Source organism: Balaenoptera physalus (genome assembly GCF_965194825.1).
Source record: "Balaenoptera physalus genome assembly, chromosome: 2".
Lineage (NCBI taxonomy): Eukaryota > Metazoa > Chordata > Mammalia > Artiodactyla > Balaenopteridae > Balaenoptera > Balaenoptera physalus.
This window is the reverse complement of record NC_138883.1, coordinates 29,879,560-29,904,308: the sequence shown is the minus strand read 5'-3', so window position 1 is coordinate 29,904,308 and position 24,749 is coordinate 29,879,560. Positions and strand designations below refer to the sequence as shown.

Here is a 24,749-nt window from a genome sequence, read left to right as displayed (position 1 = left end):
TGTCAGTTAAGAAAGGATAGGAATGTTTCTTACTCACCTTATTTAGGAGAAGAAGAAAAGAGCAGACAGGGCCCCCCTTTTGCATTCATCAGACTGCACCACAATCAAGACACCTACAACCCTACCACCCACCCTGAAGCCCCAAAAAGGGTTCACCAACTCCTTTTAATCCTTTTCCCTCTTCACCCCCCAATTCCCCCCACATCACTAATCCACTTTCCAAGTTGTGATGGCAGGAGAATGGAAAATGAGAATGATGGTGGTGACAACCAGCTTCCCCTGAAGCCTCTCTCCCAGGCTCCTTGAGCGCCTGAGGTCCCTAATATCCTTCAACACCCTCAACGAGAAGGAAACTAAAATGAAGCTGAACCAACCTTACTTAAAGGAGAAACATCCTTGGGCTCCAAACCCAGCACCATCTGTCTGGCCTTGTATTAACTCAGAATTTGCTTCCAACCCCCAACACAAAGGCAGCACCAGCTTTGCAGTCGTCCTGCATCTTTGGGCACTCAGTCCAACTCATAGATCATTTTCCAGCAGTCAAATTCTCATCTAAGATTAATCTGACTTTTCCTTACAATCAAATATTTATCCAACAAATTCATGAATGAGAATTGATCTCGCTGTTTATTTAGAAAGCTGGAGGAGTTGATTTCACACGGGCTTTATTTTTTTCCTCTGGATAAATTAGGGAGTTGAGATAGAACAAGAGAAAGCAAATCAATGGCTATTTCCAGTTACCAGCATTGTCTTCAGATTTAATAGAAATGATGCCCTAAGACACATAGTTTATTCAGTATGAAAATACCCATCGACATTAGAGTAATGCAAAAGGAAAGCCTTTCCTGGTACTTTGTAAATGTAGACAAGAGCCTCACAACTGTTTGAAGATTCACAAAGCCCTTCTGATAGGTGGTCATCAACACCGTTCCATAACCAGGGAAATTAAGGCACTGAGTATCTCTGAAATGGCCCTGGTTCACCTGAGGAATAGGTATGAGAGGATATTCATCACCAGAAATCTGACCTCCCTTCAGAGACAGCTAAATACGTGGCACATGTGCCACTGTTCCATCCCATACTCATGGCAGACATCACTAATCGATTCAACATGCTCTTCGCTCCTCATGCTGAGACCTTGGGTCCTTGTCCACACAGCACTCCAATCCACCATGACCATTCTGTGAGTTTGCATACAAGAAGAAACCTAGTTGCTACCTCTGAGGTGGAAACTGTTAAGCTTAACAGGTTAAAAGTCTCATGTGAGCACTAAGGATGTGAACCTTAAGGAGGTCACCAAACAGATATTTAACTCCTGTTTGCCTTTCTGTGAGTCAGAGACCCTATCAAAACAACTAGGACCACAAACCAGATGGTGGCCTTGTTTTGTGGTTGGACTAACAGACAGTATTCCTACAGTCACATACTTCTGTGTACACAGAAAATCATCTGAAAGACCCTTTCTAAAAAGAAAAAAATTTAATAGTGGTTAGTGTTTTTTTCTACTTCATTAGTTATGAGGTACCAACCCACCCCTCCTTAAGTCATTCCTACATCTCTCATTGCCCATGGCGGGAAGTAAGCTCCTTTGTGTTACAAGCCTCTTTGCTGCCTGGCCACAACTGCCTGTTTTAGATTCATCTTCTTTCTGACCACTGACCCAGCCACTTCTACACCCTATGCAACAGCCTCAAGGAAAAGTACTTGCCGTGATCCTCCCTCTCCCCATCCTCACCCCTAAAAACCTCCTGCTCTTTTTGCACTTCACACTTTTGCACACAAAGGTCTCTCTGAGCCGTCTCTCAACTCCCATTCACAGCCAAACCTGTCAAGCAGATAGTCTACACTCTGGTTACATGAAGTGTGGTCCATGAACCAGTGGCATGAGTATCACCTACGGGCTTGTTAGAAACACCCACACCAGACCTATGAACCTAAATCTGCATTTTAACAAGGTGCACTGCCCTAAATTCACTCCCTCCCTTTCTGGGAAACCCCACCCAGTCTTCCTTCTCTCTAATCTGACTTCCTTCCCCACCTCTCCATCAAAAAGATTCTCATTGAGTGAGTGAATCTGTCAATTCATATATGAATAAAAGGATCCATGAAATATCACTTCCACTTGTGCCCACCCTAGGAACTTCTATTCAACCTTCAAGTCCAGTCCAAATAGCCCACTTCTGTGAAGACATTTCTGCTCTCCAATGCAGACAAGGAAACCAAAGTGCTGAGAGGCTGGACAAACTGCCCGAGCACACCCAGTGCACCCACGGTGTGCCACCTTTAAGAATGACATCAGGAAGGATTCCCTTGACCTCCCCAGAAGCCCCTCGTGGCCACTGCCGAGGGCAAAACTCCGTGGCTGAAACAGATATGGCAAGTCGCAAGTTGCTTTGTGGACGAGGCCCCCGCATGGGCTGATCAAAACCAGGTTTCCTTGTTCAGGTTCTTAACCACTGGGGCGCCCTCTACCCAGTCTCTCAATCCCCTTGAAGACTGTTGTATGCTCTCTTCCTTCAACACACATCCAAAGAACACACCTCATTCACTCTCCTGGCCTCAAGGGGGAATTTTTCCTTTTTCTTTGGCGAACAAAGACCTCAGAGAGGAAATATCAGTTGCTGGTCTTTCCACTTCCCCAGGCCACAGCAACGCCATTCTGGTGACCCAGTGGCTTTCCAGCTTTAGAGTACAGGGGAGAGGTTCTAAACATGCAGGTCCTGATGCAGGGTCCTTGGGCTGCACTTGGTGACACTCTGCTTCCTAGGCTCTCCTCGAGGCTCCTGCATATCGACAAACTGTGCCATGACGCAGGTGTGTAGGACCACGGGCAAGTCCCCCAGCTACCTTGAGTCCAGCTTGGTCAAAAGAGGGCTCCAAAATCTTTCCTGCCCACCTCATCCTTTTATCGTGAGGATCACAGCAATAGGGTATGTGCTATGGCTTTGTTAAAATGGAAAACGTTCTTTTTGAAGGCAAAGTTTTACTACTCTTCTGCTTGGTTTTGGCACTAACAAGTAACCCTCTATTCCCATTCCCAGAAATTCTGTATTTCTCTCAACCTCAGAGCCTACTGTCAACATACTCTTGAGTGTTTCAGACAGTCCTGTGATTGTTGGATGCAAAGGACATCAATTCATACTGGCCAGTGTCCAGACATACATAAGCTATCATCCCGATAGCAGTTCCGTTCGCCAGAGACCTGGGGGTCTTGTGCATAAGCAGGAGGCCTTAGCTTCCTCTCAGCAGCTTGAGACCGGCAACACACACTCTCTCCCCAAGAGAAGGCCTTTCAGACAACAAAGCACTTAGAATATTTCCTTTGTGCTATTAAGAACAAACACAGGAGCCCATCCCAGTGTTTGTGGGACTGCTCTGACAGGGGTAGGAGAGATGTAAGATATCATTTCCATTGTGTCATCATGAACCATTGAAAATCTTTGCAACCTAATTAAACTGCACTCACTGAATGACGAGTGAATTCAACAGCCCCAGCACAAGCATTGCTTTTCACCATTTTCTATGTTAGTGTCTATTCAACTATTTTAAGAAGCACACCCTTGCATCTATCTACTCACCCCTCTTTCCTACTCACCCCAGCTCCAGTTAAGCCCAGCTCTCCACCTGCTCCATGTTGAACCCAAGCAGAGAAAATCACACCCCTGTGCTAACCAGTCTCCACTGAATGGTGACCACAAATCTTGGCAAACCATTCTCCCTCATCTCTCCATCTTCTCAGATCTCCCATACCTCGTATGCCTTTCTCACACTCTTCTCATTTAGCTGAAAAAGTACATAAGCAATGAGCATAAAACTTTCTCATCTTCTCCATGTGCTTCCACCCATCTCCCCGCACCTGTGCCCCTACGCCTGTCTCCCTCCTGTTACCAGGAACAACTCTTCCAGCTCCGACTTGTGCCTGGATCCCGACCTCTCACACCTCCCTGAGAACTTCGTTCCTGCTATAATTCCCTCTCGCATCATCAGTTTCTCTCTCTCTAGTCGACCGTTCTGCCAGCGTACAAATATGCTCTAGACAGAAGAGCACCTATCTCTCAAGGAGACCCAGACCGAGCATCCCCTCCATCGAGAGACACATTCCTGCTCCTCTTTTTAGCACAACTCCTTGAAAGGGCCGGTGCTCTCCATCCCCCTTTCTGCACACTCTCTCCTCAGCATACTCACCTGCCCTCCTCCCACCTCCCTGCTGCCTTTTTCAGTCTCCTTTACTGGATGATCCTCTTCCTTACTCCAGTCTCTTATTTTTATCCAGTTAGACTCACTTCCCCTAAATATCATCTACACACTTGTCACTCCCAAAGCAATATCTGCAGCACAGACCTCTCTGCTGAGTTTCAGACTCATATATTCACTGCCACGGTGGTTGGGAACCCGAAGAATAGAAAGTAAGAAAGATCCGAGATGGCAAAGGATCATTGTGGGATAATTCCCATCTCAAGAGGTGGTGCTGACCCTGCAGCCAGGAAGGGAGGCTGCAGCTGGGGGGCACTGCAGGGTCTTCCTGGGGTTGGGAGGTGGAACTCACAGTGAGCAGAAAAGCTGATGGCACCAGCTTTCGGAACGGCCAGGATGCATTTCGGACCATGAATAAGTAAAGAAAAGAGGGCGTCACGGTTCCAGAATCATGAGAACAGAGAGGAGAGAGAAAGTGAGAAGTGGAAGAATTAGTAAATCTTGGGGGAAGGACTGCGGAAGGAAGAAAGGAGACAAAGAAACAGGTGGGAGACAAAGAAGAAGGAAGCGAGAAGGAATGGGTAAGAGAATGAAAATAAGAACTCAGAAAAGAGATTTTGGTCCTTGCTTATTCAGGAGATACAACCAGAATTCTGGCTGAATTCTTAACAAGAGGCAGAAACTCAATTCTCTGAGTCTTCCCCAGAGGGGTATTAGTATTATTACTATTAATGGCTACCATTTATCAACGTGTTTACTGGGTGCTAGGCACTTTGAACACACTTCCTCATTTAATTCTTAAAACAGCCTGTGACTCGGGTGTCACTGTCCCCATGTGATGGAAGCTAGAGCTCAGAGCAGTGAAGTAATTTACTCAAGACCACCTAGTAAGGGGGTGGCAGAGGCAAGATGCAAACCTACATCTCATTCCAACCTCCCCACAGGTAAGCACCACACCACTGGGCCACAGGAAACAGGCAGCGGAGAGAGACCTTCTCCTGACACACGGAGGCTGAGGCGGGGGCCGGGGGGCGACGAGCAGCCCTGAGGAGAGCACTGACCACCCGGCAGCTTCCCAGGTCAGAGGGCTGCCCACCTGTGCCGAGGTGCTGCTTTCCTCTCCACAGCCCGCTGTCCCCTGTCCACACTGCCCGCCCCCGGAGGGGAACCCGAGGACTCGGCAGGGCGGCGTGACGATTCGGGCAAGCTGCTTGTCCCAGCCCTGGAAGCTCATCTAGGATGTGGGATTAAAAGCACTCCCAACTTATCCTAGGGCAAAACCAGGTCAAGCTCACCTCCAAACCCAGCCCTCACAGAGCTAAAGGTAAGGAACTGGACGGGCTTAAAAGGCAAAGAAGTTAAGTAGCTCCCTGAAACCAAAAGGGGAGGAACAGAGCCTGGATAAAGGGGTAGCTGGAGACGAGGGAGAGAGCTGGGAGTCCAAAGCCTCACACCCGCAGGGCCTCCACGGAGCTCTGAGGTCTGGGCCATGACTCTCCTGTGTCTCTGTTTCCTCCTCTATCAGACCAGGTCTGAGGCCTCTTCTCTGCACCTGACAGCCTAGGACAGGGCAGCATATGGGGCCAACGCAGCCTCGTCTGAAACGGGCCCAGCGGGCAGGACAGTGGGGTCTGACTCTGGAAGTCAGAGCTGGGAGACAGCAGTGATTCTCCGCAGGTGTGCCCTCCGCAGGCGCCCCAGACCCACAGGGAAGATGCCCCGCCCAACCCTAACCCAGCCGGGTCTCCATCTGCCTCTTCAACCAGGAGAAGAAGTGGATGGAGCTGGGGGGCCAGGGGAGTCACACGTGTGGGTGGACAGAGAGAGAAGGCGGAGGGGGCAGCTACCTCCCAGACATGATTAGTGGTCATGCTGCAGGGGGTTGGGGGGAGAATATAAACATATAAAGCACCAGGTCCCCTCCACAACCCCCGGAACAGTGCCTAAACGTTCCACCACCAGTGCGACCCCAGGGGCTTGAAAAATGCAAACCAGTTTCTCTGACAGGATAGCGCAGTGTCCCATTCCTGACTTGATCCACCCGAGCCTCTGACTGTCAGCACCAGGGTGAACCTTGGACCACCTGGTCCAAACCCTTCTTTAAAAAATACAAGGAAACCAAGCCTCCAAATGGTGAAGCGACATGGCCAGGGTCACAGGGCACGGTGGCAGCAGGGCTGGGACTCTCACCCAGGCCTCCACAGCGCGGACTGTCCCCTGGGAGCGTCCCCTGGGGGGTCTGGCATCCCGGCATCCCGCTCCCAGGGCTGCCTCCGCTCCTGTTCAGCCACGACAGCAAACGAGCCCCTGGGGCCTTGCCAGCTGACCCCTCCTGACCCTGCCTTCCGGAAGGGTGAATGCACATCAAAACCCTGCGGCTAAAATATTCCTGGGTACCGTCCGCTTGGCGCCCAGCTCCCTTTTCCACAGCCTACTGGGAGGGAGAAATTTCCAGAAGGGATAGCTCTAAAGGCTTTCACAGAAGGGGGACTCTCCTTAGAAACATTCCTTTGTTTGGACAATGGGGATAAGGCAGGAAGATGGGGGGGATGGAAGAAAAAGGTTAATTTTTTATAACGTCACATTCTCACTAAAATGGCGCCCTGGAACTTCCAAGATCATCTGACCAATACCAGGTTGGACTCCTTAGTTACAAAGATGGAGACTGAGTTTCTTTTGAAGCAGGTCAACCAAATGATGCCCAGGGGCCTTAAAAAGAAGTAATGAAAGGGAAAGAAGTCCCAGGAAAGGAAAAGTGCCCTACCTGGGAGTGAGAGAGAGCTCTTTGCTCCCCTGCTGACAGGCTCACAGCTACCTAAAATGGTCCTACAGAGCTGCCCGGCACAGAGAGGCCTGGCCAGGGCAGCTGGCTCTTTTCAACTGCCCAGTCTGTCTTTTGCTGGGAAACCTGGGTTCATTAGCATATGGCTAAACCCACAATGCTGGCCAGCCAATGGGTAACAGGACTCCCAGCGAAGATGGATTTGCCCGGTAGCCAGAGGGATTCTTGTTACTATAGGAAAAAGCCAGGTTCCCAGAGGAGGCTGGAGGAGAGGAAACAAGAATGAACAGAAGTCCAGAGCCCATGGTTTAAGGAAGGAGGGGGAGGATGCGGGAGAAAGGGAAAGAAAGAAAAAAAAAACGAAAGAAAGAACGCAGCCTTTGAAGTCAAATAGACATATGCATTTACCAGGTTTTGGGCAAATTACTATTTAACCTTTCTCCACCTCAGTTCCCTCAGCTGTAATATAGACCCAACATCACAGGTCGTTAAAGGAGGTGAGGAGATTAGAGAACCTATGATGACGTGTAGTTGGCGCTCAGAGAGCCTGGTCCCCCTTCTCTCCTTAGCATCCAAAGCCAGCCCCACCTGGTCCTGGGAAAAACCCACGGGGAAACTCTTACCCAGTGAGCCCCGGACAAAGCACAGGGGCCTTCCAGGGAGGAGGATGGCGGTCCCAGTGACGACGGACTGACCCATTTGGCCAACCATCCTTAATTTCCCTCTTCACATTTTGGGAGCCCTGGAGCGCTCTTCTCCCAAATGAGGCACGCAGCAGAAATGAGCTGTGATTAGCGCAGGGGAGAGACCAGAAGGACAGGAGAGCAGGGAGAGCAGCTGCAGAGTTTCCTGGAATTAATGAAGAGGGAGCAGGGAGGGCAAGTTGCCGTCTCTGAAGCTCTGTCTCCCTGCGCCAATCACCAGGCAGAGACTTCGTTTAAAGGCAACCTTCTCAGCCTCTGCAGGGCAAAACCAACTCTGAGGGTCGCTTATGATAGACCTCATGCACCATTTGAGGCAGGCCTGAGGTGTTCTCTGTAGGACACACAGGGAAATTTCAAGCCAGTATGTAGATGCATGAAACACACAGAACACTGCGCTAGAGGCAGTTAAAACTCAGCCCCAGAACGCTGACTGTTCCAGATCTATGACAATGTTACAGTCTAAAGGCAGATGAAGGAGAGAGCGATTTTGAAAGAGTTTGGTGAGATAGTGCTATACGAGGCCCAGGTGCTGCATAAATGTTGGGCAGGTGGGTGGAAGGGGAAGGGGTGGATCCAAACATTTTTTCAGGGAAGGTGGTTATTATTCTACTGTTTCAGTTCACAGGGTTTCAATTCTGTGCTGTCAGATGACCTTTTCAGTCCAGGGCTCTGCCACTTTTAGCCATGCCTAAGCCAAGGCAATTGTCACTGAACATTACAGGTGAGTAACAAGCAATGCAAATGCACTCATGTTAATATCAGAAAGAAGATCTGGAGTCTAGTCTGGGCCCTACCACTTCTGTGTAGCTTTGGCCAAGTCACTTAACCCTTCTGAGTTTTGGTCTCTCATCTGCTAAGTGGGACAGTAACCCCTGTCAAGGCTGCCAGGAAGATTCCATGGAGAGTGTGGTGGCTATGATTTAGCACGTCAGGAAGAGCCAACCATACTTGGCTACCATGGAGAAGATGGCCCATGAACTTTGAACTCACTGTCCATAGTCTGCACACACAGCTACACCTCCTCCAGCCTCAGGGGCCAGTGAGGAATCCATCAACAAGATGAAGTGGGGAGTATGAGATAGAAATGGAAATGAGGACAGGGGATTGCAATCTCACAGCTTCTTCATCCTCCAACATGTGAATCAGCTAAGGGTGTCCAGACAGTGGTACCAAAAGGAGCTTCTACACCCAAACAAAGGCCATGGCCAGAATCTAAGCCTGGTTTCCTTGATTTTCTTCAATGACATTCACTGACCTTTCAGTCTAAAGGGTGCTTTTCCAAATCAACCTTTTCTCCAACTTGACTAGGAGGGCAATCATAGATTTTGATGCCAAATTTCAACTTGTCTGTCAGATACAAAGCTCTCTGGGGCCAACCAGCCTCTTGGGATATCCCATACTCCTCCCCAAATGCATTGCAAACCAATCGGTAGTATAATAGAAGATTCTCTGTTTTCAGAGTATACTTCACGGAAGATGCCCACGGAATCGTTTGATACCAAGCAAGATGAACCTTTCATCAGCTGGACAAGTGTCACAGAGAAGACGGGATACAGTGGGGTTCTGTCAAAAGGCATTTAGAAGGAATTCTGAGCACTTCTTTTCCCCACAAGGGCTAGGATCCTATAACCACAACAGGGTCAGAGGCAGCCTGCTGGGAAGCGTGTACGAAACCCAAACTTCCTGACGTGTGCATTGGGGCTGTCCTCGCGTAACCATCCTAAACATCACATTCTCCTGCTCAAGAACTCACGACGCTCCTACCATTCCTGTTTCCTTCGCTATGGATCAGGCCCCACCACAATGAGCATGCTACTTACATTCCTATGACTCCTCACTACAGCCCAGGACCTCCCCCAACTCCCTTCAGGCTCATCTCTGTGAAGGCTTCAAACCTACAGTGTCACTTGCAACTCTGAGCTTTTGTTCAGACATTCCCCACTGCTGCTGTCAGTGGCCTGCCTTCTCTTGACCCACCCGACTCTACTCATCTTTCCATGAAGACATACTTCAGCCTGCACTCCTAATCCTAACTCCCATTGCTGAGCCCATCTGATACTTTGCTGAGCTCCCTTTGCTGGGCCCATTTTGCACCAACTTGGCACTTAATTAGATGGTCTTGTCTTAAATAACATACTAACTGCCTGTCTCTCCTCCTCATGAACAGAAAAGCTGTCTTACACAGTGGAGAGAGTCTTAGGGCCAGAAAACCCTTGATTAGAAATATCAGACTTTACCAGTTGGGACTACTATCTTTGTCAATTCCATCTCCCTGAGCTTCAATTTCCATTTCTGTGAAATAGGAATAATAATCTTAACCTGAAAGGACGAAATATGGCTTTCACAAGCTAACACCTATAAGAAGCCTATCAGTGACTAGCACATAGAAAGTACCCCCAAAAGTTTGTTTCAATTCCCCTTTGCTCCTCTTTTATGTCCTGCAAAACCTAGCACAGTATTGCAACATAGAAGGCCTTCAATAAATATTTGATTAATTGATCAGTATCATAAAGCAAACCAATAACTAAGGGGGTCATTATGCAAGGTAACAGTATATGGTCAAAATGTATTGATCTATTTTTCAATTGTGGACGAAAGGTTGATGTCTACCAAGGGAAAACAATCTATTTTAACCAAAGAAGTTTTCAAGATTACAAACTGCCAATCTCTCTGAACCCATAACTCAGCCAAGTAGCAGTTTCAGCATGTGTTCATGCTAGCGATTCATCACGCCCCTCCTCCACCCCCTCTTACACAAGTTACCTCCATTCCCAACCTCTTTTACGTATTTCTGGCCCACAGAAAGTTGACTTCACACCCTAAATACAGCACAATCCTTGCTACTTCTTTAAATCAAATACCAAGCAAAACCATTCTATAGGAGTTCTTTTCTAAGTTATTTAGAAAGCATCCTGGTCACTGCCTTTCCCAAACAGAATTTTTGTCTAATATACACAAATATAAAATTAACTTTGTCTTCTAATAAGACCTTTCTTCCCCCACCAAGTTGGGGAGAAGAGAGTAGACAACCATGAATATTAGTGAGGTCTTCAACCAAAATCCAGCTGAGAAGAATATCCAGGCCCTATGAGCAACTATGAAGTCCATGCACCAAGGATGACACTGGACATGGTGGGGTCCGATGACCTGAGAACTGGAGGGGAATTCAGATGGAGTTTCAACAGAACAATTTTCACTTCGTGGCCTTTTTGGCCTTAGTGGCTTTTTCTGCTGCTTCTCACTGTTCCTTTTTCACATGCTTGGTGTTTCTCTGGAGGAAAATGTCTCTTGCCACCTCATTCACTCTCCAGCTGGTGTCTCACACTATCAAAACAAGAAGAGTCCCCATACGGGCTTGGGACATTGCTCCAGGGTGAATAGGAGCAAGCCTAGAAATGTAATTTTAGTTAATGATCGTAATAAGCATTCATGAGACTAATTTTCCCCATGCCTCCCACACCCTGGTGGTGAGTCAGGCACTCACTCTTTCAGGTTGCCCAGCTGCAATTCAAAGCATTGAAGAGCTAGACAGTTCCCCAAAAGGTCATCTAGCCCACATCCCTAACTCCACGCAGGAGAAATCCTTGACCATCAGCGAGTTCCATTTGAGCCTCAATAGTCAAAAATCTTTGATATCAAAAGAAGTTTGTCAACTTGTTCTAAGCCCCAAGGTGCTCCTCCTGTCCTCTCTAGAGACCAAAGGCAACTGGTCAGTCTCTTTTTCTCAATGATACAAATAATGATGGTTACTAAGTGACCCCTAATTCTCTTCCCCAAGTTAAACAAGCCCAAATCCTTTAACCTTTTCTTAAGGGGCTTATTGTCCATCCCTTTAAACATGGTGTTAATCTTTTTTGTACCTTTTGGGTTTTCCACAGTTATTTTCAGCCAATTCGAACATGGTGGTGTCAAATATTAAATAGGGTGGCGAAGTACTTTCCAACCCTTGCACGTTATTCCCAATATAACATGGCCTGGTAACATGCTCACTTAAAAATAAACAACACAACACTCCCTCAGCTAGTGTTCCACTAGGACTTCCAGATCCATCTCAGCTATGATTATGCCTTGCCAGGCAATCACTAACAGCACAGTCAATGTAATTGTATCAGTCAGATTGGTGCTAAACCATTGATGACCACTGTTACCACCTCTCAACAAAGTATTTCCTATTCTGGTGTAAGGAAAGGTCAGGTAACCAAGGGATTGTGCTGCTTATACCACGTTTATGTAAAATACATAACAGGAGTTTCTAACTTTTGGTCTGAAGAATCTTTCCCCTTTTTTTAGTCTATGCCTAAAAGCGGACATCTGGGTGACCTCAGATGTGATCACAGGGTAGAGCCTGCAGCAAATGGAGCTGACATATAACATGCCCATCCCAACCCCTGCCCCTTTTAAGGAAACTTGGAAATAACCAGGGGAACCTAGCAATAAGCGCCACTAAAAGGTATCCTGAGATCTGAAAAGTTACGGATCCTTTCCAAGCAATTGAGCATCCTCTAATAAGGGCTAAAGAGGGATCTTGGGTACATTTGGCATAGCTGCTGCCACCTGGCATGACTAGCTCAGAGGCCACCCTTCAGGATCATCTCCCATTCAATTTGTAAGATGGTTTTTTTTTTTTAATTTTTTTATTTTAATTAATTTTTTTTTTTTTTTTTTGTGGCTGTGTTGGGTCTTTGTTGCTGCGTGCAGACTTTTTCTCTAGTTGTGGCGAGCGGGGGCTACTCTTCGTTGCAGTGTGCGGGCTTCTCATTGTGGTGGCTTCTCTTGTTGTGGAGCACAGGCTCTAGGCACATGGGCTTCAGTAGTTGTGGCACACGGGCTCAGTAGTTGCGGCTCATGGGCTCTAGAGCGCAGGCTCAGTAGTTGTGGCGCACGGGCTTAGCTGCTCTGCAGCATGTGGGATCTTCCCGGACCAGGGATCGAGCCCATGTCCCCTGCATTGGCAGGCGGATTCTTAACCACTGCGCCACCAGGGAAGTCCCTGTAAGAAGGTTTTAATTCAATAGGATGTCTGGTATCAGGAATCTTCCCCAGCACCCAGGGAGGAAAATTATTTCTTAACAGTTCTTTTGGGATGTGAGGTTGAGGAGGTGGGGGAAGTCTCCTAATTCTGAATATGACCACAAGAATCTGAGTTCTTAGAAAGAAAGGCATCACAGCAACATCCTCAAAGGCATCACAGCAATTGTTAAACACCCCGTGATTAACAATTTCAGAGAGCCACAGTCATTGAAGAATCGGTAGTCACCAGAAAGAGACCATTTCTCTAACTACAGCAATTCCATGCCTCCTGTGTCAGGTTCCACTAAATTTCCATTATCATTTATCTCATAAGATGACATGCATTTGCACAAATCCGTCCATTTTAAAGTTGGCCTTTTTTCATACTTAAGTTGCCAGAGATGAACATTAGTTATCACGTCCCCAGAGTCACTATTGTGTATGGCCAGCACATAGACTGGCTAGATTATTGACAGACTCTTTAGATAAGCATTGCACTATTGTAGTTTGGACTCGGCACTCAAACTGGAAAATCTAGTAGACAGCTTTCTAAAACCTTGTGATGGAATATTTTGGCCCTGAAACACTTCTGCAAATAGGCCTCAATACAATTGACATTGCTGACCCTGAAATGCACTCCTAGCCTTTCACCTCATGATGTGAAATTCTTCTCTTTCCTTAGTCCTGAGACCTAGAAAATGCCCTAAATATTACCACCATCCAAATTAACAGTATAATAGTCGCTTTCTAAATCAGGGATCAGCAAACTGTGGCCCCTGGGCCAATCTGGCCAGCTGCCTATTTTTGTAAATAAAGTTTTATAAGAACACAGCCATGTCCATTCATTTACATACTGTCTTGGGCTGTTTTCATGCTACAACTCCAGAGCCGAGTAGTTGCAACAGACTTCTGGCCTACAAAGCCTGAAATATTTACTATCTGGGTCATTATAGGAGAAGTTTGCAAACCTCTCATTATAAACCACAAGGAAAACAAATTGCTTATTCAGAATAACCTTCTCTCTACCCTGACAAAAGAAAACACACACACAAAAAAAACCCTGAGCCAAGTGAGTAGTTTTTGCATACTACTTTGCATAAAATCTGGCCTGGCTCTCTTACAAAGTGACCTCTGAAATAAGATGCATATAAGATGTAAATCACAAGACAAATCTAAATAAAAATTCTAGAATAATAATAATAATATATAAAAATATGTTATATATAAATATATATTATAAATAATATAAATATATATATCCCTCCAGAATTTTTATTTGAATTTATAAGTATTTCACATCTTATATGTATCTTATTTCAGAAGACACTTTGTGAGATATCATATATGATTTTCTTTAAATCAAAACCAGTTGTGAATTTGCTGGTTTGGAGATACAATAAAACTTGAATTCCGTTCTAGTCTCATGGAATAATTTAAAGTTCTTAGAAAAGAAGGGTAAAAGAAATGTGATATGAGAGATAACTCATCATCAATAATAAAGTGAAATAAAAAACATATCTCTAAACTATACAGCTGTGTCGAGAGTTTTAAAGGGGAGCTCTTTCAGAGGGAAAAGGACTGGATGGGGGAATGTTTTTTTACTGGAACCCCATCCTGAATCCCTAGCATGTGGTGGATAATGATCTAGCTCCATCCAGAGAGCAACCCAGAGACCCATTTCCAGCACATAACAGTTCTAAGGCAGGATACACTAGACACATCCATAGGCTAAGTCAAGGTTCTGCTGTCATGAAAGAGTTTGGTCAAGGCATCATAACCTCGACTTCAACTTTAACCAGACTTGCAGCCCTTGGGGAGCTGCCCCAAAGCCTTCAAAGGGTGTCTGCTACATGCTCACCTTTGGTTTCATCCACACAAAGTTGATCTTCACTGTTTTTAATTTACAACCAACATTTTAAAATAGGGAGATCTCACCAAAATTTTTGAATTTTTGGCCCCTCTTAAAAACCCAGAAGACCTGGGAACCCGGGGCCCATGTTCTTTCAGGCAGCATCCCTTGAGCTGGTGGCAGCTGCCCCATTCAGAGCACAGGTGCTCTCTGGCTCTACACACCCCCTAACACTCTCTGTTGCTCCCCTGTGCCCTGAAGCTCAGCATAACGGCTACTCCCTGTCTCCCTGGCACTGTTCATTTTCTCATCCCTGGCCTGCTTTACGCTCTGTAGGCATCTGAATGTCAAACCCAGAGCTAACCCTTTATACAAACTAACATATTTCCAAATGGATGAGGAAAAATGACTTCTTTTCCTCTTTCTCATTCTCTGGCTCACATGTATACTTTCCCCCTCCCACTTGGTCAGTGATCACCTACAGACAGAAAGTACACATAGGCTTTGCCAACAACTCACCATCAGATATTTGGAAAAGGCAGTCCCTGCCCTCAGGACCTGCCATTAGAGACATTAGATTCTCCTGGGTCTCCTCTATCCTTATTTACGCTGATACTATAGCTCCATGCTAGACATCTCGTCCCTACAAGCAGCCCAAAGACAGTCTCTACAAAGAAAGACTTAGTCATGCGGTGAAACACACTTTCGGTAGAAATTGTTTGCCCATCAAAGTACCCTTTTCCAAGGTATAAAGCAGAAGGAAGATTTCAGGTGCAATCACTTCCCTCCTAAGAAGATACTGAATCCTCTAGGTAACCTCTGAATTGGATAATGTCTCAAATGAGTCGCTGTAGGAAGTGGGTGTGTAATAAATGTGCAAAACTTCCTTTCTACTCCAAGTACCTATAAGCAGATGAATGGGTAAAGAAAAGGTAATATATACATGCAATGGAATATTATTCAACCTTAAAAAGGAATGAAATTCTGACATGTTACAACATGAATGAACCTTGAAGATACTATGCTAAGGGAAACAAGTCTGTCACAAAAGGACAAATATTGCATGATTCTACTTATATGAAGTACCTAGAATAGTCAAATTCACAGAGTCAGAAAGTAGAATGGTGATTGCCATGGGCTGGGGTGAGGGAGAAATGGAGAGTTAGTGTTTAATGGGTATAGCGTTTCCATTGAAGAAGATGAAAAAGTTCTGGAGTTGGATGGTGGTGATGGCTGCACAACAATGTGAATGTAATTAATGCCGCTGACCATACACTTAAAAACAGTTAAAATGGTAAATTGTATGTCATGTATATTTTGCCACAGTAGAAAAAAGAAAAAAGCCTAAGGAGGGGATACTGGGGGGAAAAATCCGTTTCACTGCTAGAGAAATGTACAAAGTCCAAAATGAATGTCACAAGGTGACGTTCATTTTAAAGATAGAACATGCTAGCAGGAGCAACATGATGTCATGTTCCATCTCCACCTGGCCTCAGCGTGAGCTGGCAATGCTCAGAGGGCAAGACCCGGCCTGAGAGGCTGGTCCGGTTCTCTCTGACCTAGAGGACCCAACAGAGAAGATGGGAGAAACCTATCTCAGGCGGGGGGGTGGTGGTAGGTTTACAGCTGCACCAACTGGCAGCTGGGGAGGCTACGTCACTACCTTTCAGGCAGGGGAAACAGTAACCTCTCAGCTTTTTCCAAGCACACGCTAAATCTTGCATTCTTGTGCAAAACTATCATAGCACAGGTGCGACGGCAACATTGTACGGGTATATTAAGTCAGTATCCATAACTAGGCTCTCCATAAATCCATTTAGGCCATGGAGAGGGTGACAGTGGCCGTGGTGATGGTGGGTAGGTGACAGCAACTCTGGACTCAAAGCTCAGACGCTGGTACCAACCCTGGACATTGTTCATTTTCCAAGCCACCTCCTGTCAGCTAAGCCAGTGGCAACCTCTGTTCTAGACTGCACTTCTAAATAAAACAAAAGGGTTCAACAAATCCCAGGCATGCAAATGGGCAGAATCCTTTCAGGAGTCCCTTCTACAGGACGGTATGAAAGTTGAACTCATGCAGGATGAGGTTGGAAAAGCAAAATTTACAGAGATGCTATAAGGGCATTGGAAACAGACTTTTATTTAACAGAAACTTATACAAACTTGATACAAACCCTACATTATGCAAAGCTTTATCATGATTCTACACATGTTATAACTTGTGGGAGTTGGTTGGAGAGCGGATTATTATTATAATTATTAGCATTTTGAAAAAGGACATTTTCTATCAGAAAATGTCAAAGAAAGGACTACAAAATGATACAGAGACCCTCTCGGTGATCTCCCCCAGGGACTGGCCTTGAAAGGGCTGGCAAGAAGTCTCTGCCCATCCAATCTGCCCTTGCAAAGGTGAAAGAGAGATTCTCGGGCTCAGAACCATTTCACTAACACTGTCACTCAAGACTTTTGCGGAGAGGAATATCCAGCGTTAGACTGTACATTGATCATTATGACTCTGCGTACCAGTGAGGGAAACTCAAGAGCATGAACGTGTAAGACTGAGAGTAGAACCCGGTGGCCCGGCCGGTCCCCCCAGCTCCTTCACTAGGCCTCAGACACAACGTCAAATGCATTTCGGAGTCCACCTTCACTTCCACCAACATGGCCATAGAAGGACAGGTCAGACCACTCGCCTTTCTCCTTTTTACCCCCACCAGCAACTGAATCTGAGGCTTCCGTCTTTCGGGCTGGCCTTCCTTGCCTTGGGGACACCCAGCATCTCAGGCCCCCAAAGCCAGCTCAACAGAAGTCTCCCTTTGCAAGTCTCCTCTAGGAGCTGTTAGGGAACAGAATTAATATCATCCCAGCTGATGTTTATTTTTTGTTTTTTTTCCTCTCTCTCTCTCTGCCTTCACTGCATTATTTTAAACAAAGCTGTCTTTGTTCGAATCTATTGAACTCGTAGAGATACATTTAATCGCTAGATGGAATTCCTTTCAGAACTAGGCCTTGTCAGACATGATAACCAGGAGGCAGGCTGCTTCTTGACATCAGATAAATGGGGCTTGCCTTGGGTGAGGGGAGAGTTTGTTTGTTTGTCTGTTTGTTTTGGGGGGAGCAGAGAGACTGCTGATAGCCCTTGTGGCTAATTTATTTCAGTCAAGTCTTAACACATAATCAAACACTCTCAATAGACTTTTGAAGAAGAAGGAAAAAAAAAACTGATCACTCCTCACTTACCACATCCAACTTGCAGAAATAAAAATACCTAAAGAACATACATGAATGGCTTTTAAAATAGCCTGAGAGAGCAGAGTTGATCTTTATTCTCTTATTAAAAATGTGGGCTATTTTTCCTTAGAGTTAATATGCAGTCTTTATTTTACATTAAGTCCTCTTTTGATTTTCATGTCTTCACAAAATTGCTTTTAACTTTTGAAGTTGAAGGTACTTTAAACAAAAATACTGTGCCACAACAGCACCTTTTCTTTTAAATATTGAAATAAATAAAATAGTTAACTTTTTTCTTTTGTCAGTCTGTATGTGTTCAGTTATTTCTATTGTAGAGCAATTCCAGTCTGACCTGGATACTTTCTCACAGACACTTACAGAAAATGTAATGGAGGATTTTAAAAAGAAAAAAAAAATCTTCTTATTGCACAAAGTGAGGCCATTCCAGAGACTTCTCTGAGCTGAGCTGAGTTGTGCTGGAGGCTTTTCCACAATCCAGGCTCCTGTGTTGGCGGAAACACATGCGCAGGAGGGGGCCAGGCAAGGGAAGAGGAAGAGGAGGAGGAGGAGGAAGAGGAGGAGGAGGAGGTGCAAATCCTCATGGCTTCTTTCCACCTTCTTCAGAAATGGCTTGCTTGAAGGATGCCGGAGTCCCCGGGTCATAGTGTTGACTGCAGAGGGAAAGGCAATGAAAGATAAAACAAAAAACAACAGCACAGGACAACTGCCTAAAAAAGAAAGATTTAAATTAAGGAAGTGGTGGAAATGAAATGAATTGAAAAAAAAAAAAAGAAAGAACGGAAACAACTAACTAATTGCCACATGAACAAGGCCACGGCTATGTACAACGAGAACCAGACTAGTGTCTCTTGTGCCTTCAACACTAGCAGCTCGAAATCAATCAGGAATAGGGCAGGTCAGTTGCTCCTGGGCAACAGAATGACACAAGAAACAGGATGCAGCTGGATTTTCAATGCATAGGTGGCGTAGTAGGCAAAACTGGATGTTGGCAAAAATTTTTTTTTTTCTCTTCTACTTGGAAATGAAACAAACAATCTTTTCCCTGTTAAAATACTCCAGAAAGACCATTACGATATAATCTGTCGCCTGTCACCTAAGTGGAAATGAGTAGTTTCTATGGTACAGGACCAGTTGCAGTCATAGAAAACCCCAATGGATGCCCCATTTGGTCTAAGGCCAAAAGGACACTGCTTTGATGCATACACTCTCACCCCCAATCCTGCCCCAAGTGTTTCCAGGGTGTCAGAATTACTCAGAGAATCAAGCCAAGATATCTGTTCCAGTCCTCAACTAGCCCCGTGATCCCAAGTGTCAGCCTTGGAACGTGGTAGCAGTTCAAACCCGGTGGGTCCTTTAGCCTGGATGGTAACCAACCAGGCATGGATTTTGCTTCTAGCCGAAACGAAATCTGCCAAGTTATCTTGGTCTTTGGAATGGATTAGTCGGCACAAAGGAGTAAGCAAGAAAACCAAGTACTATCACATTTCACCCCAGAAGCAGTTCTTGAGGGCAGAGGTAGGTGCCCCCAAGAGTGTCCAGCTCACTCTGAGTGGCGAGGGAAGGAGGAAAGCGGGGGCCGGGGTGGGGTGGGGTCCAACTGGAAAGCGGCCAAGCCAGCAGGGAACAAAGTTCAAAATCAAATGAGCCAATCAGCCTCTTCCAAGTTGAAACTCCCCTTCCCATCCCCTATCTCTCCTAGTACCCAAGGCATGACTCACTGGTCAGGTGTATAGGACTGGATTAGATGGACTTCCAAAGCTAAGACTCTACCCATCCACCTGTGCTTTCAAAGGGAGGCTGAGAAAGGCCTCATTTCCACCCACCACCAAGCCCTCCCTCCACACCTGTTCCTGTTTCTTTCCTCTCCATCCCATCCCATCCCTCTGTCTCCCTCTCAGATATGCTTCTCTGCTGCCCCTTCCCAGGCTCCCCTCCTCTTCCCTCGTGCTCATCTCTTCACTGTTCCACCTCCTCCAGCCCCTTCACTCCAGTGACAGAACCAGCTGGCCTTTCTCCAGACCTCCCAGAGAGCACCTGCCAAGTTGGGCTTTCAGCCAGACTTTCACCACCTGCCAGAGTCTTCCTGTCCCTCTCCCAATGCCCCAGACCCCCTGGCCCCTGTGCCGCTCATTTGGTGAGTCTGTCTCATAACCATACCCCATGCCCTTTCCATTTCCTCAAATTTCTACCTTTGACCGCCCAACACACACACACACACACACACACACACACACACACACACACACACACACACACAGAGTCTTCTTCTGCCCTGTTTAAGCCATCTAGAAAATAGCTGGTTGGTTCCCAACTTTCTGCTCCTAAATCCATTTTCTCTTTCTGGGCCAACTGCAGGCCACTGGGAATGTCCTGCTATGTCTTGGTCTCCTCCTCTCAGTCCCCTTCAGGAGGTTTACTTTCCATCCCTCCACACATCTTCAACTTCCCCCTCACCCCATCCTCACGTCCTCATTCACTTCCCCCCGCCCCACATCACTGCCTCCTGGCTCTCATCTACCTCCTCACTTGACCAATGGATGCTGTGTCCAGCTACGACTTCAGCCTTCCTGCCAACAAAATTTCTTGAGCATCCACTATGCATAGAATGAGACACTAAATCCTTCCACTAATTAGCTCAGAAACATTGCTCAGTTCTGTTTGTTTCAACAAATAATTATGGCACAATGGTGTCGGGTACTGTCCAAGGGACACGAATGACATCATCTTTGCCCTCGAGGAACACAGCATCTGTTTGATGAGAAAGACTACAAAAAAAGCCTAATATGTTGTAATAAGCACTAATCCTAGTGACATGAACAAAATGCTACAGAACAATACTTAAGTACTTTTTAAAAAATAATGTGATTTTTGCCATTTTACATTTTACATGTTTCAGGTTATGATTCCCAGCTTTGCTTTTTGTTGAGCCCTATCTCCATTCTCTCTGACAATAGACACTTTTGCCTACAGATTAAACAGTAAAGCTGGAGCTCTTTGTTGATCTGGATGGCTTCCCCTAAGAAAATCTCCCTGACTACTGTGATTCCCAGCAAAAATAATCACATACCACCCCATGACACTCTTACACATTTTTAACTACTTATGAATATCTAGTCTGCCCAACTAGATTGCAAATAAATCCACTGGCCCCACGTTTAATTTCATCCTATCCTTCACAGGGCTGAGCTGCTATTACTCAGTCCCTAGCCACAAAATGAGTGAAAATATTATCCTCCAAGGTCTACAAACATACTAGCCTGAACCTCAGCTTAAGGCCAAATTTCTAAGTCACTCGTAATGTAGTAAATCAATCATGAACCCCCTGATACTATGCACTAAGAAGGATACAACCTCATTTCTGTGGTATTCTTACCGAAAATGCATAACCTGCTTTCAATCATTAGGAAACAGCACACAATCTTAAAGTGAAGGACTTCCTATGAAATGATAGCCAGTGTTCTTCAAAGGTGTCAAGGTTATGAAAGTCAGAGAAAGACTGTGGAACTAACTACCCCAGATTAAAGAACTTTAAGAAAACATGACAACTAAATGTAACATGTGATCCTGGATTGGACCCTGGACTAGAAAAAGGACATGAGTGAGACAATTGGCAAAATTTGAATACAGTCTGTAGATTGTAGTATTGCATCAATGTGAATTTCTTGGTTGTGATCATTGTACTGTGGTTATTTGAAGAATCTGGGTAAAGAGTATGTGGGAACTCTTTGTATTATTTGTGCAAGTTTTTTGTAAGTATGAAATTATTTCAAAACTTAAAAAAAAATTTAAGTCTTAGTCATTGGTTAAGGACCAGTGTTGAAATACTTTGGAAACCTAATTGCCAATGCCTTTTAGCCAGAAAAAGTTGGTAAAGTTTAGTTCTGACAGGGATCTTCTATCACTCTCAGCTGTTTTGTAAATCAATCAAGCTGAATATTTTTTCCTAAACCGTTATTTTGAGTAAATGGTCAGAAATCCCTTTTATTAAGTGCAACAGTATCATATAATTCAATGTTTCAGTGTTAGAAGTACTTGGGTATGTGAACAAAACACAGCCTGAAGTGTTCACTCCCTGCCACCTCACCCCTCCCACCCTCACCCCCACCCTGATGTCACCATCAATCAGCACATTGACCATTTGGAAAGCTCAACCTCAGTTCTTTGGGAAAGTTCATGAAGACTTAGACCTAACCTCTCAACAGGATTCTAAGATGATAATAGCTTGGGGTTTTTTTGGTTTGGTTTGGTTTTACAGCATCAGATGCCTCTTCTCAATCCAGTAAGGTTTTGAATGAAAGACCTCAAAGCCCTTGACTAATTTTACTCAAGAAATCTTCAAAGTGAGATCTGTGGAGACATCACTACAGACTGAGGAAAGAGTATTAGAAGACCCAGATAACACCTACTGACCCTGGAACCTCAGACCAGTCATTTAACCTGATCAAACCTCAGTTTCCTCATAAGCAAAATGAAAATAAATAACATCTACTTTACCTCATGGGGTTGTTTTAAGAATCATGGTGAGGTAATGTTGGTTATATATTATGATAGGGTAAGGAACGTCCATATCCTAGGGATAGAGAAACCGTGGCAGAGATACACGGAAACAAACTCACATAGGAATTGAGTCCAGAACCCAGAACTTTTCTACTCTAGGCTTCTACTCACTGGATCAAAAATGCCTCACTCAGAAAATACACAACACAAGTAACTTCACTTCCAATGGCTGAACAAAATTCCCCACAGAAAAATTCCTAATACATGAAGTCTGCTCAAACTTTAAGTACAAGTTCAAGATCATATTCATCATATGTAACAGGAGGCATATTGGGATAATATTAATTAATTTTATTCCACCATGAAGTGAGAACCTCCAAACAGTCTTTAGTTCTCTCCCCAAGTAATGATCTTGTGTTCCCTCAAGTGCTATATAAAGGCAGTGGGGCAATACCCATTAGGTGCAAAGAGAGATGCAAAGTAAGCAGGAAGACTTAAAGGGACACTATTGATGTGAACATCATATTTTTATTAAATCCTTCTCTCTAAAATACCAGCAGCAAATTGCATTAGTGACTTTAAAGTACCTTTAAAAAATTAAATGCATATTTCTCACTCCCAGTGTTAATGGTGATTAGAGGGTCTAATCTCTACATAGTCTCAGTAACAGATGTAAAGGATTAGATTGTCCTAGGTAGGAAAAAACAACAGGTAGACAACAACGATAATCACCTTTACATCAGCAGTTCCCCCCAGGGGATTTGAATGTTGCAACAAATTTAGAAAGTTCTATTATCTTTGATTCTCCTATCTTTGGGCTAGGTCTCAGAAAATTCAGTGACATTTCTGAAGGATTTGGGGTGGTGCTTTACTGAGATGACGATAAAGGAAACTAGTCAGACCATTTTCATCCTGATGATTCTAATTTGTTTTATATTAATATTTGAGTACCGATACTTTTTTAACAAAAGCAACAACAAAACGATAGATGCGCTGACTGCTCACACAACTCTTGCAATTTCTGAGGTCGCAAAAAAGTAGATCTTTGTCCCTAATAGGCATCAGGAGGGAATGTCTGGAAATGATGATTTAGAAGATGAGCTCTCTATAAAATTCTGCATAGAATTTTAATTGGAATTATCTTTTTGGGATCTAATTGCTTACTCTTCAGTTTTGAAATTGCTTTTAATAAAGTCACCTTTTAAAGTTCTCAGGTGGACCTGAGAAAAGGGAAGGGAGATATATATGTATATATTCTTTTTCCATGTATATGCAAGGAGCAGCACAGAACAATAACAAAAGTAAATAGTATAAGTCCTGGGGTCAGGTTGCCAAGGACCAAAATCTGGCTCCTTATTAGCTGCAGGGCTTCAGGTACATTTAATTACTAAGCCTCAATTTCCTCATCTGTAAACTGTGGATAATACAAGCACCTACCTCACGGGTAGTCAAGAGGATTAAATGAACTATTCCAGGAAAAACAGAACAAGACCTGGCATATAAATGTTTGGCCATTGTTATATAAAGAACGGAGGATGAAGATAAAACAATGACCATCAAGGCATATGGAAATCCAGGAAAGCCAGCTTCCTCCTCCTATGCCTCCTTTTAGAGTTTTCTTCCTTCCCCTTAAGACATTTTCCTCCAAAGCAATGTCCATTTTACCCTCTCAGATGTAACTCAGTCTCTCCCGGTTGACCTTTCTCAATGAAAAGTGAAAGATTTGAACTTGATTATCTTCAAAGTCCCTTCCAGTTCTTTTCCTGTTTTTTTAAAGGATGTAAATTTTGAGTCTGTTGAAAGATACTATTAGCAAGGTGAGACAAGGTACTCAGGCAATGCTAAGATGCATGACTATGCTCACCTTGGCTACACCAACTGAGAAAGATGAGGACATCTGCCACCTCCAGCAAGAGACACTGAAGATCAAGCTATACTAGTCAAACTAAAACAGATAAGCAATAGCCATCCTCAGATAAATCTTTCCATGGGAGTTTGTTTAGACAGTTCATTATTAGTTCTCCCTCAGAACCCCAAGCTAGACTCTGAAATTAGGTGACTTTTTATAATTTGTTTTGATTATGTGGGTTTTTAAAAATTTCAAGTTCAAAGTCAAGCTGTCATTGAGAATTTCAGGACTACAAACCACTGTTGGGTTGGCCAAAAAGTTCGTTCAGGTTTTCCCATACGTTCTTACGGAAAAACACGAATGAACTTTTTGGCGAACCCAATCCAAGATTACAAATGACAGTATAGATTGGTTGGACATATTTTTATTAATGTAGAAGCTCACATTTTACCAGTGAGAGCAAGTCGTAATGCTGTGAATCCAATGTCTGAGTCAAAGTAGCAGAACAGATGAAGTAAAGAGGTGGAGGACAACAGCGAGAGCAGGTTGTATCCACTAAGCAGAAACCAACTGGAACCAACTACGCTGGCTTTTTCACACACGTGAGCATGT

The 24,749-nt window shown here is 44.7% G+C and overlaps 1 protein-coding gene across 10 annotated transcripts in view; it reads right to left on the bottom strand.

Moving 5' to 3' along the window:
• Positions 1-24,749, bottom strand: part of DPF3 (double PHD fingers 3) — a 259,210-nt gene that overhangs the window by 32,582 nt on the left and 201,879 nt on the right. For 4 of the 10 annotated variants that reach the window (XM_082451795.1, XM_082451797.1, XM_082451794.1 and 1 more), the window contains exon 9: positions 16,664-18,441. The exons of 3 other annotated variants lie outside the window; for them this stretch is intronic. In XM_082451795.1, coding sequence (XP_082307921.1) covers positions 17,954-18,441 — 488 coding nt within the window. In that variant the 3' untranslated portion in view covers positions 16,664-17,953. Of the gene's footprint in view, positions 1-16,663; positions 18,442-24,749 lie in introns of those variants that run through there. 3 more of the 10 variants (XR_014261040.1, XR_014261043.1, XR_014261041.1) reach the window with 2 other exon arrangements.